At 39.8% G+C, this 17086-nt stretch overlaps 1 protein-coding gene across 3 annotated transcripts in view; it reads right to left on the bottom strand.

The window, feature by feature from the left end:
• Nucleotides 1-17086, bottom strand: part of usp12b (ubiquitin specific peptidase 12b) — a 29421-nt gene that overhangs the window by 8235 nt on the left and 4100 nt on the right. For all 3 annotated transcript variants that reach the window (XM_046064549.1, XM_046064548.1, XM_046064550.1), the window contains exons 3-10: nucleotides 16448-16528; nucleotides 16235-16318; nucleotides 11926-12055; nucleotides 11013-11284; nucleotides 10235-10311; nucleotides 9026-9109; nucleotides 7711-7908; nucleotides 5563-5641 (exon numbers count right to left, since the gene is read on the bottom strand). In XM_046064549.1, the coding sequence (XP_045920505.1) occupies nucleotides 5563-5641; nucleotides 7711-7908; nucleotides 9026-9109; nucleotides 10235-10311; nucleotides 11013-11284; nucleotides 11926-12055; nucleotides 16235-16318; nucleotides 16448-16528 (1005 nt within the window). The remainder of the gene's footprint in view (nucleotides 1-5562; nucleotides 5642-7710; nucleotides 7909-9025; nucleotides 9110-10234; nucleotides 10312-11012; nucleotides 11285-11925; nucleotides 12056-16234; nucleotides 16319-16447; nucleotides 16529-17086) is intronic.

Below are 17086 nucleotides of genomic sequence, written 5' to 3'. Positions count from 1 at the left end.
TATTTTGTCAAGTTGAGTAGACTGAGAGACAAGACCACAAGTTTTCTTCCCTCTACCTGGGTAAACTGTTATTTAAAGATGCCTGAAGACATGACAGGTCTTTGAGGAGGTCTGTGTTAGCGCAACATAAAATCCTTCCCTTCAGTTCACTGCTGTGCTGTTGAACTTTGTTGTGTAACTGTTTTATGAGGGGTTTTGTTTTCATTTGCTACCGAGTCTCCATTTAAAATCAATGTGGTGAATATCTTGAGACTCGGCCCCGACGACGGTTTCTTATTTGGCATTTGCAGCTTTGTTCAAAGAGGGAGAAAATGGGGCTGAAAACAAACTGCATGTTTTGGATTGGTGGTGAAAGAGAACTGGCTACAAAGCTTTAGAAAAAAAACACCCAGACAGCTTCAGTTTCAGGTGGACAGACCGAAAAAGAAAAGCTAACTTATAAGAAGTAAAAAGGCAGATTTAAGAAACAGAACAAAAGCTAGAAAACAAAGCAGCCAGACAGACCGGGAAAGTACATTTCCACAAACCCTAGAAAAAAAAGATAAGTTAGTGTTTCTGCTCTGCAAGCTCAGCAGAATCAAACAGACTAGGCCAATTTCTCCCCAGTGGACCAGATGTTGGAGTGGGCCTCCTTCCCATCATAGTGGAAAGTTACACTAGTGATGCAATAGGTCCCTGATGACAGTGACTGGGCGGTTTACTCTGTATTCAAACAGCAGGGAGGCTTCTCCCACTGCCGGGGAGATTTCAAGTAAAACAAAACATTTTAATTGGGCCAAAGTTCCCAAAACAAGACGCCCCTCCAATGATTTCATGTTTAATTGGGCCAAAGCAGAATCTTGACTGACCTGGAGCCATACTGGGATCAGAAAGGAGGAGGTAGTTTAATATGACAAATGTAAAGCTCTGCCCGTGTAGCTTTGCATGTTTTAACTCATTTAACACAACTAGCCATTTTGTGAACAAGTGTTTTAGACATTTAAATATATTTTTCCTTCAGACAGCGATTGGCTTCACATTAATTACTATTAGCAGACAGATTGAATTAGCTTGGCTTGAGTGAAAAACAAGTCTGCTAATTGATTTCTGTCAAAGTTACAATATCATTGTGATGTAATGCAGTGCGTCATTTTCAAATCAATAAGCACTTAAACATTGTAACACTGACAAATGTATGCCGACTTCCCTGTAAAGGATCAATCAAGTTTGAAGAGTCTGCTAATTGATTTTTGTCCCATATTGAAATGAATGGAAAGCGACAGCTGCCTGGAAGAATAACTACAACAGTACAGTCGTCCTTTAAAAGGCAACAGGAACAGAGGTCTGGTAAAATCTCCTGAAATGTGAATCAAAATCAGTGACTGAAGATTGAAGCTGTTTTAACAGAAACTGATCATGTGCATTACTATGCAAAACTCTCCCCACTCTACCTCCACTCTCCTTCTCTCTCTACTCCTCTCTCTCTCTCCCTCCACCTCACTGTGTCTCTACGCCTCTCTCTCCCTCTTTCTCCTTCAATCTTTCTCCCCTATACCCTCTTCTACCTCTCCCTCCCTTGCCGTCTCCCCCCGCCTCCCCTTCTCCCTCTGCCCCTGTCTCTTCCCCCTTCTGCCCCTGTCTCTTCCCCCTTCTACCTCTCCTTCTCCCCCCCACCCCCTTCTGTAAATGAAGCATTTCTTTGGTAGACTGTTAAAAGTTTTTGGCCAGTGCTGTAGTGATCTACTAAAAGATTGTTGTATAACGCTTTATTTTACAGAATAATTTCATAACACTATTCCTTGTATGTAATTTGGTATAAACAACAGAGATAATGTTCAGTTGGTATACTTCTAATTAATTAAATAATTAATTCCAATGTATTGTTAGCATAGAGAGCCTTTAAGTCAGATGAACATGCAAATATGTAAAACTAGTCTATAGGCACGAACACAACAGCGCTTCCAGTAATGAACAATAAAAAAGAAATTCCTAATTGCCCTGTAATTAGTAACTAAATTACACTTGTCATCACTTGCTGTGTGACAAATCTACAGCATCTGACTTGTGTTTCCCATCATGCAATGCCTGATTTCACACAGCACTGCAAGTCTCCTGACGAGAGTCTCAGAAAGTGAGTGAAACAACTATTACCTAACTTTATACTTGACAAACCCTGGAACGTTTAAACCATCATGACTGCACGGCCAGTTAACCGCTGATTGCTTGATTGCTGTGGCATACCGTTCTTTTTGGCTTGACGAAAGTAAAATAACAAAACTCAAAAGGTTACTTGGCTCCAGCTGAAACACAGCAGCATGCCGAGGTTTTGGCCGCGTACTCGTGCGGTTGACTGCCAATGACTAGAGAGGGCTACATTTCTCACCACATCCTAGTAAAGCTATACTTCTGATTTCATATACTTTTAATATGCTGCAGGGTTGGAGCTGCTGGTAAATTTTCCTACTTGGAGTGAGAAATCATCACATCACTGTGCATCATGCATCCCTGACTGCTGTCATGTCAGCTGCAGCGTGGATGGCAGCGTGCTGAGAGTGGGGAGCTTGAGCGCTTTCTCACATGCTAAAAGTATGTCAGATGTGTTGTTTCTGTGCGGTCTGCCATGTTTTCTCCTGTCACCACGTCAGCGAGGACAGCAGATGTTTTTACAGCAGAAGCTGCAGGGGATCAGCGGAGCAGCAATTTCATGACAACCAACGTTTTATATCTTATTTGAGTGAAAGATTGTTTGTTAGTTGCCTTTTATGAGAAGTTAAAAATAATCGTTCAAGTTCCTAATCAGCGTCACCTACTACCTACGTCACCTTACAGATTGCAGAAAATTAAAAAGTAAGAGGATGAGTGATGGGAGCAGACGGAGCAGCAGTCTGTCATATTTTTACCGCGTGCTGTCCAGGTCTTACGGATCAAACTGACATTTGGTTTAAGTTTCAATACCAAGTTAAGCGTTAGGAGTGACATTTAGGGGGAAAGAGGGATGAGGAGAAAGAAGACAAACGAGAAGCTAAACATTATTCTCATTCCAGATCTTGTCCACAAGATCCTGCACACTAATCAGAAGCAGGTATCCACATTTTCTTCTGTTTTCTTTCCCCTTTTGCATTCTTGCATTTCTCCTTTATGAATACTTTCATCCATCCCTTCTTTTTCTCTAATCGTATCCTGATCGCTAAAGCCTCTTTAACTCCTCATTCTTTAGTAAAGGTTAGACCGGCCTGCCATAGGACATCCAGACACAACATTCAGGGAGCCGGGATCTACTGTGAGTCTGGAAGGAGGGCTATTTGAAATTCCTGTCTGGTTTGGACGCGGTGGGAAACTTTGGACGGCTGATGGGGTTTTTGAATCTTTGATCTGTGTTTGGTCTGACGTGTGCTGAAAGTGGCACAGCAATATGACAGTCAGCTGGGTTTATACTGAGTTTTTACTTTGAGATTTTTCACTTTAACCGGTCACAGCCTCTTTACACCGGACACCTGTTTGAACATTTTTACTTTCATTGTTGAGGTTAAACACCAGGAAGGACTGTTGTGCCTGTTCTTTAAAATAACTTTCAAATCTTAGATAACACTTTAATCACATAGTTTACACCTTAATTTATTTAATTCTGCTCCCTTATTCGGTTCATTCTTATCCAGTGTTGTTTTTACCCGCTTTGTTTTATATGTCCTGTGTGTAATATTAAGGAGGATCTTTTGACATCTTATTTGACAGAAATGCAGTATAATATCCATAAATATGTTTTTCAGTGGTGTATAAAGACCTTACATAACAAACCGTTATGTTTTTATTACGTTACAATGAGCCATTTCTATCTACATACACCGTGGGTCCTCTTACATTGAAGTCGCTATGTTGAGCCGCCATGTTTCTACAGTAGCCCAAATGGACAAACTGCTCTACAGAGCGTGTTTCGTCACTATGTTGAATATGTATGATGAAGAAAAAGTAGCAGAAGTAGTGGTAATAGTAGTAGTCGTCTGGTTTATTAGAAGTAAGAAGTGAAATTTGGACAAATGGAGGCCCACATGTATCGAGCGTGTCGGCCACCGTTGCTTTTCCTGCACGCTTGGAAAGGGAGGGGTGAGCGGTGACTGATGGTGCATTCATGTTACGTCGGAATAATCTGAATCTTTTGTTCCTCCTTAAAGCCCCCCTCCAGCCAGTTTTAACTGCCGTTTTTGGTTCTATTACTCTGTTGAACTGTATGTAAAGACTTTTGATACAATTGCCTCCGCCAATCAGACACAGAGAGACATACCTACTGTAAGTTCTAAGTAAATGACATGATAAATTGGTTAGCTAGCTCACAACGATGTTTATCAGTTTGATGCTCTGACTTAACGAGGCGTGACAGTTTTTTAACGAGGCATGACGGTGCGCCTGCGCAAGCTTGGAGAATGACGTATGACCCATGGAACTATAGTCATACGTCACAACCCCGTTTTAGCAACCAAGCAATTTTTGCAACTTTCAGCACAAAATTAAATATTTGTCAAAAAATATTTGACAAAACTATGTGGGTAATCAACATTGTAAGGAATTGACTCAGAAAAATATGAAATATCATAGAAATGTCAAAATACACTGGAGGGGGGCTTTAAATCTTTATTGCAAAAAGATAAAGTGTGCATGGGACACAGAAGTATACAGAACTCTGATTCGTGCAAAATCACGTATTGCATAGACATTGTGCAAACATGTAATTTGTAATATGGTTATAACGGTTAGTTTGCTGCCTGTTGTTTGCTCTGATAATGCTAATCCAACATCTTTGTAGTAGCGTTCATGTTGACTCGACATTCTGACTTAAGAGCACGTGAACACACACTGAAGTTGGAGGAATGTCTTCACATCTCGGGAAATGGGACCATCTGATGAGCATGTGAATGCACCGTGAGCCGCTGGTTGCAATTTGCTTCCCTCACCACTAGATGCCACTAAAACTTAAACACTGAACATGTAAAGCCTGTTTAATTTTTTATTTATTCTGTATTTTTATGAACAAAGTTGTCTTTTAATTCTGTTGAAACTTGTGTTTAGTAAAATAGATTATTTTAAGATTTATTAGCAGATGATAATGTCTAAAAATTTAAAAAACGGCATAAATAACACAAGATTTCTGTATTGCTTTACAACTGTTTCAAGTTCATTATCAAACTAATCTGCGGTACTTTAAATTATCTTGAATTTGAAGCAGCGCTGGCTCATTTAGTGAGGATGAGTTGCCATAGAGAAGGGTAAAGCCTAAATATTAGAATCTCCACATGTACAGTATTTAATGAGGAAGTTTAGACCTGGACATGACGTGATGTGCAGTGAAGTAAGTGTATATATAATAAGTGGAACGGAGAAAAATAAAGCGTGCAGTATCTCAGAAGTGTTTGTACAGAACAGGATACTGAATCTTTTAATACTATCCCGCATTTAATGTGTGTACTTGTAGTTTGTAATGTAAACACATCCAACTCACTGAAAAATTAAACAGATTTTTTTTTAAAAACTTATATTGGATGTGGTTGTCAAAAAGAAAGAGGAAACCGAGAATGTAAAAATATCTCTCACCTCTACGATGTCGTCATCAAACAGCAGCCAGAAGCCGTGGCTCTTGACGATGGTGATGTAGTGTCCCCGGTTGGGACCACTGCAGTGCGGACACAGAGAGGAGGACAAACAAATGAGACATTATGACAGTAGTTAGTCAAAGGCATTACAGTTGAGGCAATGCCAGTGAGAAAACATGAGATATTGGCTATAAAAACACCATTATTTAATGTTAAACCTTGGATTCAGAGATGTTTGGGTAATCTCCAAAGAGGAATTATGAAAATCTTCAAATCTGTGGTCAGGAGTGCCGAGACATTCAAAGGCACAAACTTGTAATTAAAACAGTTCAGCACCATTTTAAATTTACCTTTGTGTTTACATATAATGCTTTTCCACCCGAGAAAGGCACCACTGGAAGATAAAAATCCCACTCAACTGCTGGTTGAAGACAATGCAGTGACTAATTACGCTCGCTTGTTCATCAGCTGACATCAGCTAGTCAGCCTCAGGGGACGCTCCAGATCCCTGAATCACCTCAACTGAGCAGCAGCAAGCCACATTTGCATGACACCTGTTAATCGTCTGCAATTTCATAAAAATATTTATCTTGTGTAATTATGTATTATCTTTACTAACTTTTTAAGTTCTTTGCAAATAAAGCCATTTATTATTCTTTGTTAATTTATTAGTAAATTCAATAAGATGATCAAACTCTTGGTTTAAATGTGGCAGACAGATCATTCTTGGTCCAAGTGTTGAATCTACAAAACTAGATAAGTTAGCTTGTAAGTTAGGCAGTCTTATCAGCCTTATCAGATATGGCATCACAGCTTGGTCTGGCAACCTCTCCCTGCAACTAAAGTCCAAACTGGTCTGCATGGGAAATTATAGGGGTAGGACAGCATCCATCCTTGCAGTAACCTACGCTACCCTAAGGCAAGCCAGTAGGATAGTTACTGAGCGAACCCATATCCTACACGCTGAGGAGGGTCAGAGTCCACCGTTGCAGGTTAAATAGATTTAAAAAATAATTTAGCCCAATGTCAATAAAACTTATATAGAGCGGCAGATAAGGAAAGCTTTTACTGAAAGGATTTCAGCAGAGCTTTGCTTTTATTGAGGTGTCTCTGTTTAGCGCTTTTAGGAGCCTCTGTGTTCTTAAAAATCTTTGTATGTTTATATGCAAAATGTTTGTTTCTTTTTTATGGCTCTGCATGGGTCAAAGCCCAAGCTTTGACAAATTTTCTACTTTGTGGGACAATAAAGTTAATCCTGAATCTTATATCTTGTATGTTAAGCTGGGCAGACACTGCATTTTTATTCATCTTGTAGTCTGTGTTGCTAAGTTAACTGGGTTTAACAGGCCTTTCTACAGGGACAGAATCTGCCACTTTTATGCTTGCACTGAACGGATCAATAATTTGCGGGTGCTCACTCTGAACCTAAAACACTGGACCCCCTGACAGTTGTCTATTGATATTTTGTGCAATTCTACCATGAACGGAAAGTAGACAAAAAGATAAACATGGAGCGACAGATGGATGGAAGATGCAGACAGTATGGTCAGTTTTACATCCTGTTAGTTTTAGCCACCACATGTAAAATAACACTGCAGTAGTACTGAAAGAAGCTAACTACACTTCATCACAGATCCTTTCAAGGCTTTTGTCTGCTCGGCTTTGTGCTACATCCATGCCGTTGTTGGAAGGTCAGATATCCAGTCATGTTATGTCCTTTCTGACAGGATGAGTTAATAAATGCAGTAAAACAGGATGAACATTGTTAATGAGAGCTATGAGAGAGATGTTCCTTACATTATGTGTTTTATCTGGTGCTTACTACCGCAGGTTGCTCTGACACACTCAGCGCCTATCAGCCGATTAAGTCATAAATTATCAAAAAATAAAAAGAAGATCAATGACCAAATGATTTATGTTTTACAATACAATGATAGGAGAGTTTATTTACCAACATCATGAGGTAAATCCTTTCAAGATTTTTTAATGTTATTCAGACTACATAAGTTTCAAAACTCAAACCGAATGATGCTGCAGGTTTGACAGCAGAGACTGGCTTTATGCTTTTTTTACATGCACATGGTACACGACGATTTCTGAGAGCACTAAAGTCCATAACATAAAAAAAGTAGTTAAAATAAGAACCTACCTGCCACAGTGTACGACGACAGCCACCAGGTCGTACATGCGGTCGGGGTTGGTGGCGTCCCCTGACGTGTTGAAGAGGCGGAGCTCCAGGGGGAAGACGACGCGATAGGACAGTTTGGTGTAGCGGTGCAGCTGGTCCATGTATTTAAAGCGCTTCAGGTGGAGGGCGAGGATCATCGGCAGCTTCTTTACTCTCATCCTGATGGGAGACACACAGAGAGAGAAGAGGTTTTTAATGGTCTGAAGTGGTTTTAATGGGGTTCCTGAGGCTTTGGTGGAATTGATTTTTTTTTCCCTTTCACAGCAGAAAAAGCACTGAGTGATATGATGAATGTCAGAATCTAACGAACTCAAATCATCTGTGAGCTATACTACACACTCAGTACTCTCAAGAACAGGGCGTTTTACATTCAAAATCAGACAGACAGAATAAAGGAGAAATGCTCATAACAGTAATCACACAAAGACAGGCAGCAAGGGCGATTTGTCCCCAGGCAGCTAAAAGCTCTGCACGTTGACGCCATTACTGGTCCAGACCACCTACCACGAACAGGAAGTGTGATTTTAGACGCTTTGTGTATTTCCTAATTTGGCCGAACCTTTGGCTCGCGTTCTCGCAGCATTCTGCTCAGTGTTAATGCGAGGTGCATTTGCTGGTGACAGCATGGGCCTTTCAAACTAATGGATGTTACTTGGCGCACTTAGCAGGCTCTCAAAAACGGTGGATGGTATGTATAAAAATCCATGTAGATGCACTGGACTGACACTTTCTACCGGTTGGTTTAGTTTTTTTTCCCCCCACAGAGTCACTCATGTAAAACTGAAGACAAAGAGCGACTCTGAAAGAGCAACGTCCAGCGGCTGTTAGGCTGCTGTGCAGTGGTTAATAATAGAGCTTCGCTGATGAACTTGTCAGAATGTAACAGGAAGGCCCTGAATAGTTGCAGCAGTAATGTCAGATGTGGTTTCGGAGTTCGTTCTAATGGAACAAACTGTTACCGTATCTGTTTGCTCAGAAAAACTTAAGAACAGCCGTGCTAGGCATAGATACAGATAGAGGTGTGATACTGTGGTTATGAGCACTCCCGCACACAGCTAGGCAGAGACACAGTGGTCGTTTAGATGAAAGCTTTTCACAGCATCTATTAACAAAAAACTCTTTTCACGATTGCATGTGGTTAAAGCAACAATCCTCCTGAGCTTTGTGTCAGAAAGTTGCTTTAAAAAGATATTTTAGTTATTGACCTGCCCTCCTTGTTACCAATTAAACTTTCAAGAAAGACAGAAAGAGGCAACTAGCTGGTGGAGTCACCCACCTTTTCTGGGCTTCCTGTTTGCTGCGACACTGCTCACAGTAGTATTTGTATTCACTACATAACGTCTCTGTGTTGCTGAAGCCCCTGTTAAGAGAAACACACGCATTTATCAACACAAATCAACAACATTTATTTTAAAAAAAACAGAGTCCTAATGTCCAAGTCAAGCCTTTTCCATGGTTCTCCACGTCAGATAGCATAAAAGACCAGGGGCCGAATTACAGAAGGGTCTAAATTAGGATTTTTCTTAATTTGGTATTACAGAAGCAAATCCTAACTAACTTTAGGAATCCTATCTTATCTTACTTCATCCTATCTTATCTCAGGTTAGGAAATCCTAAATACTCAATCCAACATCGGTTATCAATTTTTATGTCTGTTACCTAGCAACCGATGCCACTTTTAAATGAAACAAACTGAAAATGGAGCAGAAACAACAACTATCACAGAACTTCAGATGACTTAGAGGTGTTGGTAACCTCCGTCGGGAAATCCAAATTCACATAACGCTGATGCTGTCAAAAAGAAAATAAGTCTATTGACAAGTGGCTCCTCCTGTGCTCACTCACTGACCCTGGCAGAAACCCAAACTCTGCTCGGGAAAGTTAATAATGAAGGTTAAAAAAAATAATATTAATAATGGCTGCGGGCTAACGTCATCATGCTTTTCATGTAGGCCTATTTCTTGAATGATCCTTCTATCAAAAACTTGTATTAGGATCCTTTTGTTACATCAAGCCTTTACATTATGTTATATAATGAGACATTATCTAGCGTTACATCGATTACAGCCTTTCTACTAACGAGTGTTTTGTCATCAAACGCATTGGTGGAATCAATTAATAAGTTCCGACTGTTGACATTTTGATTATTTAGTAAAAGCAATTAAAGAGCAACAATGTGGATTAAATGAGTTAGCAAAAACTACCTTGTGGAAAAGTAAAGTTAAGACAGCTCGACAGTTAGGAGAGTTTATATTAAGATTTTACAAAGTTAGGATGCTTCTGTAATACAGTTTTTCTATCTTTAGTTGGGAAAGGAATATTAACTTAGGAACTGTTAATTTGTAATGGCCTTTTTCCTAAATCAGTTCCTAACCCTTATTACCATGGTTACCAAAGAGTTAGGATAGGATCTGCCGATTAGGAAGTTTCTGTAATATGGCCCCAGATAACTTTTCATGAATGACTGACTGACTGTCTTTGTTACCTGAGACAGTGCGTGATGGAGGTGTTCTGCTCCACATCCACCGACAGATCCAGGAAGTCCTCGTCTTTACTGCTCACCTGCAATGTAAAGTTAAAACACTCAAGGTCACACAGATTCTCTTACTCAAAAGGACAAAAACATGTTTTGTAATGCAGCAGTAAGAACAGATGAAGGCCCAACGAGGTAAACAGGTACTGTAAACATCCCTGTGGAGTTTTTAATGTAAACACTAATAATGTAAACTAAAGTTATGTTTATGTTCAGTGATACTCACCAAACACTATGTGTGTATGCTTGAGATCTAACACGTTGATAGAGTTCCTTCCTCATAAAGCATTAGCGAAGCCAACTTTTTATGTATCATAAATCCAGCATTGTTTACATCCATGTTTGCTAGCTTGCAGTCTTGTTCTACTTCCCTGCCTTATCTCGGCGTGTTACCGCCACTGGTTTATCAGTGGATTCGTGTAAAACCACTGGTAGGGCTGTGTATCACTTCACCCGTGTGGCGGCAGTAGCTCACAAGTAAGTTGTTTATATTTTTGGCATTATGTATATTTTGGATTTGCACTCTTTCCTACTGTACTGCTGCAACAATTTCCCTCTGGATAAGTACAGTTATAATCTCATTTTATCTCAATGCATGCTCAATGTGGCATAATAAATCTTTACTTAAATCCTTACAAACTGCAGGAAAATGACTTATTTTATCAGGCATGTCAGTGCAATTAGCTGGTGTCACTCCTGCTGTGAACACGTGCAGACCACCGACACTTACAGCTTCACAGTTGAGGCAGCGCGTCTCGTTGGTCAGCGTTCCCTGGAAGATCTCGTGGACCCAAGTCTGTTGTGTCTCCTTCCCTCCTTCCCCGTCTCCTCCTCCCCCTCCCCCGTCACTTCCACCTCCTCCACCTCCTCCGCCATTCTGCACCAGTTTTCCATTCTGCTGTCGCTCCTGGCTCTTCTCCTCCTGCAGCAGGTCTGCGATGGTGTTGAGGAGGTAGTTGAGGAATTCATGGGCGTCCTGCTGCATGTAGTTGTCAAACAGCTCTGAGAAGGACAGATGTGAAAAGACAGAAATATGTAGAGTGACAAAAATACATTAATGAAAAAACAGATATATAAAGGAGGTATAACGACATAGAGAAGCAGAAAGAGGAATATAGAGAAGGGTTTAAAAAAAAGCCAGAGGGAAACAGATGGGGAAGAAAGACAGAACAGAAAATAAACAACATCAGCATGTGCCAGCGAGGACAAATAGAGCTAATTAAGATCGTTGCTTCTTTTTCATGTGCTTTCCGCTGCAAAATTTGGCTGACAATTTGATTTCCTCAGCTGTGAGATTAACTTCTCAGCTGCGATAACCCTCAGCTACTTCTTTTCTCCGCCTCATCCCTTTCTCCCTCACCAAACGTCTAACTCGCCTGCGTCTCTCTACGGTGAAAGGAAGTCAGTCTAACAAATCTCTGATGAAATAACCTTTCAGATTTAACATTTCTGAACGCCTGGCGCTGGATAGATGTTTTCCTGAGAAAAACACAGGAAGTCATATGTTTAAGTTTCAGCAGCACATTCTGGCAGACCAAACTTCTACGAAAATCAACACACTGAACATTTTGTAAACCAGAGGGGAAGATCACGCTCTAACGTTACTCCCTGACAATACAGTTTCACACTGTAACAATACCTACCATTTTCTTTTCTCAGCCGCGAGATGAATTTCTTTGGAGGGATGACTCCGACCTTCTTCTTCTGCGTGGCGATGCTGTTGAACAGGTCAGCTAGACAGGTGAGGAGAGACTCCTTACGACGTGGCTGCACCTAAAAAGGAGGACACACCTAGTGTCACTGCACAGAGACTTCAACAACCCACAGACTGTTAACTTTCTCTGATGTACACAACTATAAAGTAGTGATAGTCCATTAAATGCCAGATATTGGCCCGATTAATCGATATCCGCGTTAAACAGTTTCATCTAAAAGACAGCTGATCTAATATAAAACCATTACTGGTAAGCGTTAAATATATTGTTGTACTGTAGAGAATAATGCAGCTGAATGGCGTCACGTCAGACAAACTTTACCCTACTCACCTCACTTAAACACCAGTCAAGCTCTGAAATCTAAAGCAGAACCCAATGATTTTTTTCTCCTTCATTCATTAATAAAACTTCAATCTAAAACAACACGTTACTGGCTAAAATAACCATGTCTATTAATGATAATAATAATCATCATCATCATCATCATAGAGCACTTATCAAAACAAAGTTACAAAGTGCTTTACAAGACCCCTATGGATTTAAAACATTACAGGACAGAGGCCACACAACCAAGTCATAAAATCAAGCTATTTAAATGATACACAGTTAAAATGAAAAGAGCATCAAACAACAGTCATGACAGTAAATCAGACAGCCATCAGTCGCCCTGCTCTCTAAATATCGGCCACTGAAAAAACCCCCGCATCGGTCGATCGCTACTGTTAAGTGCAGGTGAGGCTTTATCCAGCCTGAACCATGACATTTTATCTTATCTATGGCAGCGATCTGACAAAACCATAAACACGCCCTCAATGTTACATTAATGACCCATTTAACTCAAGAATCAGGTGAGAGGTAAGTGAGGAAGAAAAGGACATTTGAAGTCTCTCCCTTAAGGTGACTGAAGACACAGATAAATAAATTATTTCTACTTAAGTGTGAACACTTAATCAGACTTGTCGGGCTGCGAAGGTTTGCCCAGGATTAGGTAGCCCTCACTCCTAAATCCCTCATCTAAAAGTGAAACATGAAGTAGTTCCTTCAAAGCATAGCATGCCGTAAACTCCACATCTGTGTAGCTTGTCCAAGTGTATAGTGCAGCTAAATCTTCATTCTGTCTTATCGGTCACATATTAACCAACATTGCAGTCTGAATAGTTTTCAAACTGTCTTTTTGAGCTCCTAATCGTGACACAAGTAACTCTTGACACGTCATCTTCTGCAGTAAAGAAAGTTAGTAGAGAAAGTCTATCTTTCTCTCATTCAGTGGGAAACACCGCGCATAAAGGACAAGCACTCACACATTTTCATCCTACATTTTTCTCTTTAATAAATAGTCAGTCCACTACAAACGCACCTATTTGTCTGTTAAATAACCCACAGACCAGGTGAAACCAGTTAAACTGCAGTTTATTACAACTAGGGCTGGGCGATATGGCCAAAAATGTTATCACAATAAAAACATTTCATATCATTCGATAGCGATAGGTATCACGATATATGTAATCATTATTTCATTCAAGTTTAAAGGCAGATTTTTGCTCCTGGGTGAAAATTGAAGAAACCAGGGCCGGTATTTATCAAGCTTCTCAAAGTGCCATTTTAGTCTTAAGTGCTGAGAATTCATGAAATTTACTCCTACGTTTAAATTTAAGAATAAAAGCAAGTTAACAAAGTCACTCTTACTCTCCCAGTTATTTAAGACGGCTTGAGAGGTCTCTCAAGTGGTTAGGAGCTGCCAGTAGGGCTTGTGATGGCACTGTGGAGACATGCGGAAAGGAGAGGAAGAATTCTGACGACGTGCAGTTAATAACACGGGGTCGGACAGCGCTGGCATAATCTTTATCAGCGAGTTGGTGAGGGACGTCATCTCACCACTGACTTTACACAGTAATGCGTTTTCAGTTAATTTGAAGGTGGAGATGACGCTTCGTTTATTTGCCAGAGGACAAATGCAGCAATGCTGATGATTTTGGCCCGTCACAACCATCAATAGGCCGAATAGCCATGGAAACAATTTTAGTACTTACAGCTGTCACGCGTTTCATCGACTTCCCAACAACCCCCCCCTAATCCGACAGAAGAAAACAGTTCATGCAAAAAGCCGGCAATACAGGAGTAGTAGGCGTATTTGATGGTGATCATATAAAGCTAAACTTTTTTTATCTTTCATTTATTAATGTGTAGGCCTATATCATAATGTATTATCTTGAAACTTCTGTATTGTTGAATGTGTGTTGAATATAAACTCCTCTTAGGAATTTCACCATTCAATGAGAATTTATCTGAGAATATTCTTAAATAAGGAAATCTATTTAGTGATTGGTCCTTGGCTACATCGTCATCCAAAATCCTGTTTGCGGCACAGCAAAGTTTCGTAAATCAGCTCTCAGACTGACACTTAAGATTTAGTCCTACACTTCACTCAAATTAGGACTATGATGCTTGATAACTAACTTTTAAGCACAGCTTTGAGCCAAGAATTATGTTACTCTTAAGTCAGTTCTTAGCCGTGTTCTTATGAGTAATTCTGAGAAGCTTGATAAATACGGACCCAGATGGTTAATTATGTGGTTAATCTTATCTGAGGTAGAACATTCAAAACGATTATCTTTTTCAACAAATGATTATTTTAATAGAAAAAATTCTTTGTGATTCACATGAATCCAAGGAAATATTTATTGAGGATACATTGAACATTTATTATATTGTTATTGAAGAAAATTATATTGCGATGATTATCATTATCATTATCATCATTATTGTTTTATTGCCCAGCCCTAATTACAACCGTGGTGTTATTTTTGTTGCTCCGGCCATCGATTCTATCTATCACAAGAAGATTTTACCGGCCAAAGCAATTAATCCAAATTAATCCAAACTGAACACTGTAAACATCCATCAGAATGGCTTTCTGGTTCAATCTACTATACTTAACTGTAGCTGCGCGCACACATTTTTAATTACAGATTATTAGCAACATTTAAAGGTTCACTTACTTTCAGATTTACCTCCATTTAAAGCGATGTACTGGCTAAACTCGACCATCAATTGTCTGAACTAAATTTTTAGTGAGCTGCGAAAATGAAACCCAAATTATATTAAATCATAGTTTTTATGTACGATAGTCAACGGTGAGAGACAACTAATTTTGCAAGTCAAGACTCTCAGAGTTTGCATGAAACTGTTGAAGTTTAAGACTGAAAATACGTAATTAGAAGGACCACAAAACCAAAAGTGGTGTATGTGAAGTGAACCGGTTCTCTCAATGACTGAAGCTAACGATGCTGAAGTATAGCTACCATGTGTAGATGATGTGATGAATGGACCAAAAGTCGTTGGATTAAACACATCAGCTGAGAAACATTTGTGCGTGGAACATACCTAAGTTACCTAGCTATGAAAGTTAGCTAGTAGGGGTGTGACGAGATTTCGTGCCACGAGATTAATCCTGACGAGATTTCCCATCAGGTTATAAGAGCAGTCTTGCAAGATTCACTCAACTGGCCTGAAGGGGATCCTACTAGCGGGGCAATAATGTAATGCACATCAGAGTATAGGGCAGGTAGACTTAAAAATGATTGTGAATTCTTATTAAACAATGACGTTAGTCTCGTAATATTACAACTTTGTTTCAGAGGACACAGATATGTAGGAGAGATTCTGAATGTGCAGAAAGTTTTGAACATGAACAGAAAACCTACCGAGACACAGGAGCTATTAATGTCTTATATCGCAGGGAAGACGAAATCAATTGACCGTTTAACGCTCAAAATGTTCATGTAATTCAGCACTGAAGATTTAAAAATACTGATGAAATCTAGTCTTGTCTCGATCTCATGAACCCAATATCGTGTCTCGTCTCGTGAGCTCAGTGTCTCGTCACACCCCTATTAGCTAGACTTACAGTGTCAACAAAACTAAATGTGACTTTACTGTCTTACAACAAATTGCGACTTTCTTGACTTTCTTTCAAACTTATTTTTCAAATTGAGAAAAACAGCATATGTGTAATAAGATCCCATAGGGAGGACGTGGAGGGGATGGACGTAGGCTCTCTATACCTCAATGTTTAGACCTCAAATATTTTTCAAACACAAATATATTTGGCCCAATACATTATTTTTTCAGGGTCTTTAAGTGCATTCTTTCAGTATGTGAACCCAGTCCACTGTGCAAACCTGAGGCCAAGAACACCGCGGGTTGACACAGATACGGTGTTTCTCTCATCACTTACCTTGTATGCCAACACCTTCTCCCTGAACGGTCGACAGAAATACAGAGCCTGCAGCACCGAGTTACAGTAGCAGGTGTTGCCAAACTAGAAAAAACAAACAGAGGCATAATGACAGACATGAAGAGAGAGAAAGATACAGGACTGAGGGGAGCTCCTGAGATATGTTTTAGCCACACTGTTAGACATTTTGTGTGTTCTTGACTTGACACTTACGTTGACCAACCCAAAGTAGTGTTCATTAACGGGAAACTGTTCCGGTCCAATCTCCTTTTCCAAGGCAGAGGCATTGGCGCCCTGCAGGAGGAGGAGAAGAAGAAGGAGAAAAAGAGAAGAATTTCTCTAGTCAGTCAACTTATCCTCTGGGGTTTAAAACAAAAAGAAACAGAAAAATAAAATAAATATTTCCTTTATAATAAAAGATGTTCATTATCATAACTTTCCAAACACCGGTAAAGTGATACATCAGAAACCCTCCTTTGTCCTTTTGTTACCTCCTCATTGTTTTCTGTTTTCCTGCTCTAGTTTTTCTCTCCTCTGCTGGAGTGTCAACCATCTGTTTGTTGCAGCTCTGCTTCCTGCTTCAGTTCCTCTATTCCTACATTACGATTTTCTCTGCATTAGTTCAGTCATAAGACAACACTTGCAACATTAATTCCATGCGTGCAACTGCAGAAATATTACAAGAACTGGACTGTCTCACCACATTATCTGTGCTTTAAACTTCCTTCTCCTTATACTTCAAGGTTTATCGCTTGACATGATTATTTTAGAGTGTAATTGCGTAATGTTATGTTAAAAGGCAAAAACTATATCCATCAGTTTACTGAGATCAGGCCATGATTGTGTTAGGTG

This window comes from Micropterus dolomieu, linkage group LG12, assembly GCF_021292245.1.
Source record: "Micropterus dolomieu isolate WLL.071019.BEF.003 ecotype Adirondacks linkage group LG12, ASM2129224v1, whole genome shotgun sequence".
In the NCBI taxonomy this organism is placed as follows: Eukaryota; Metazoa; Chordata; class Actinopteri; order Centrarchiformes; family Centrarchidae; genus Micropterus; species Micropterus dolomieu.
The sequence above is the reverse complement of the archived record's forward strand: the minus strand, read 5'-3'. Positions and strand labels throughout refer to the sequence as shown.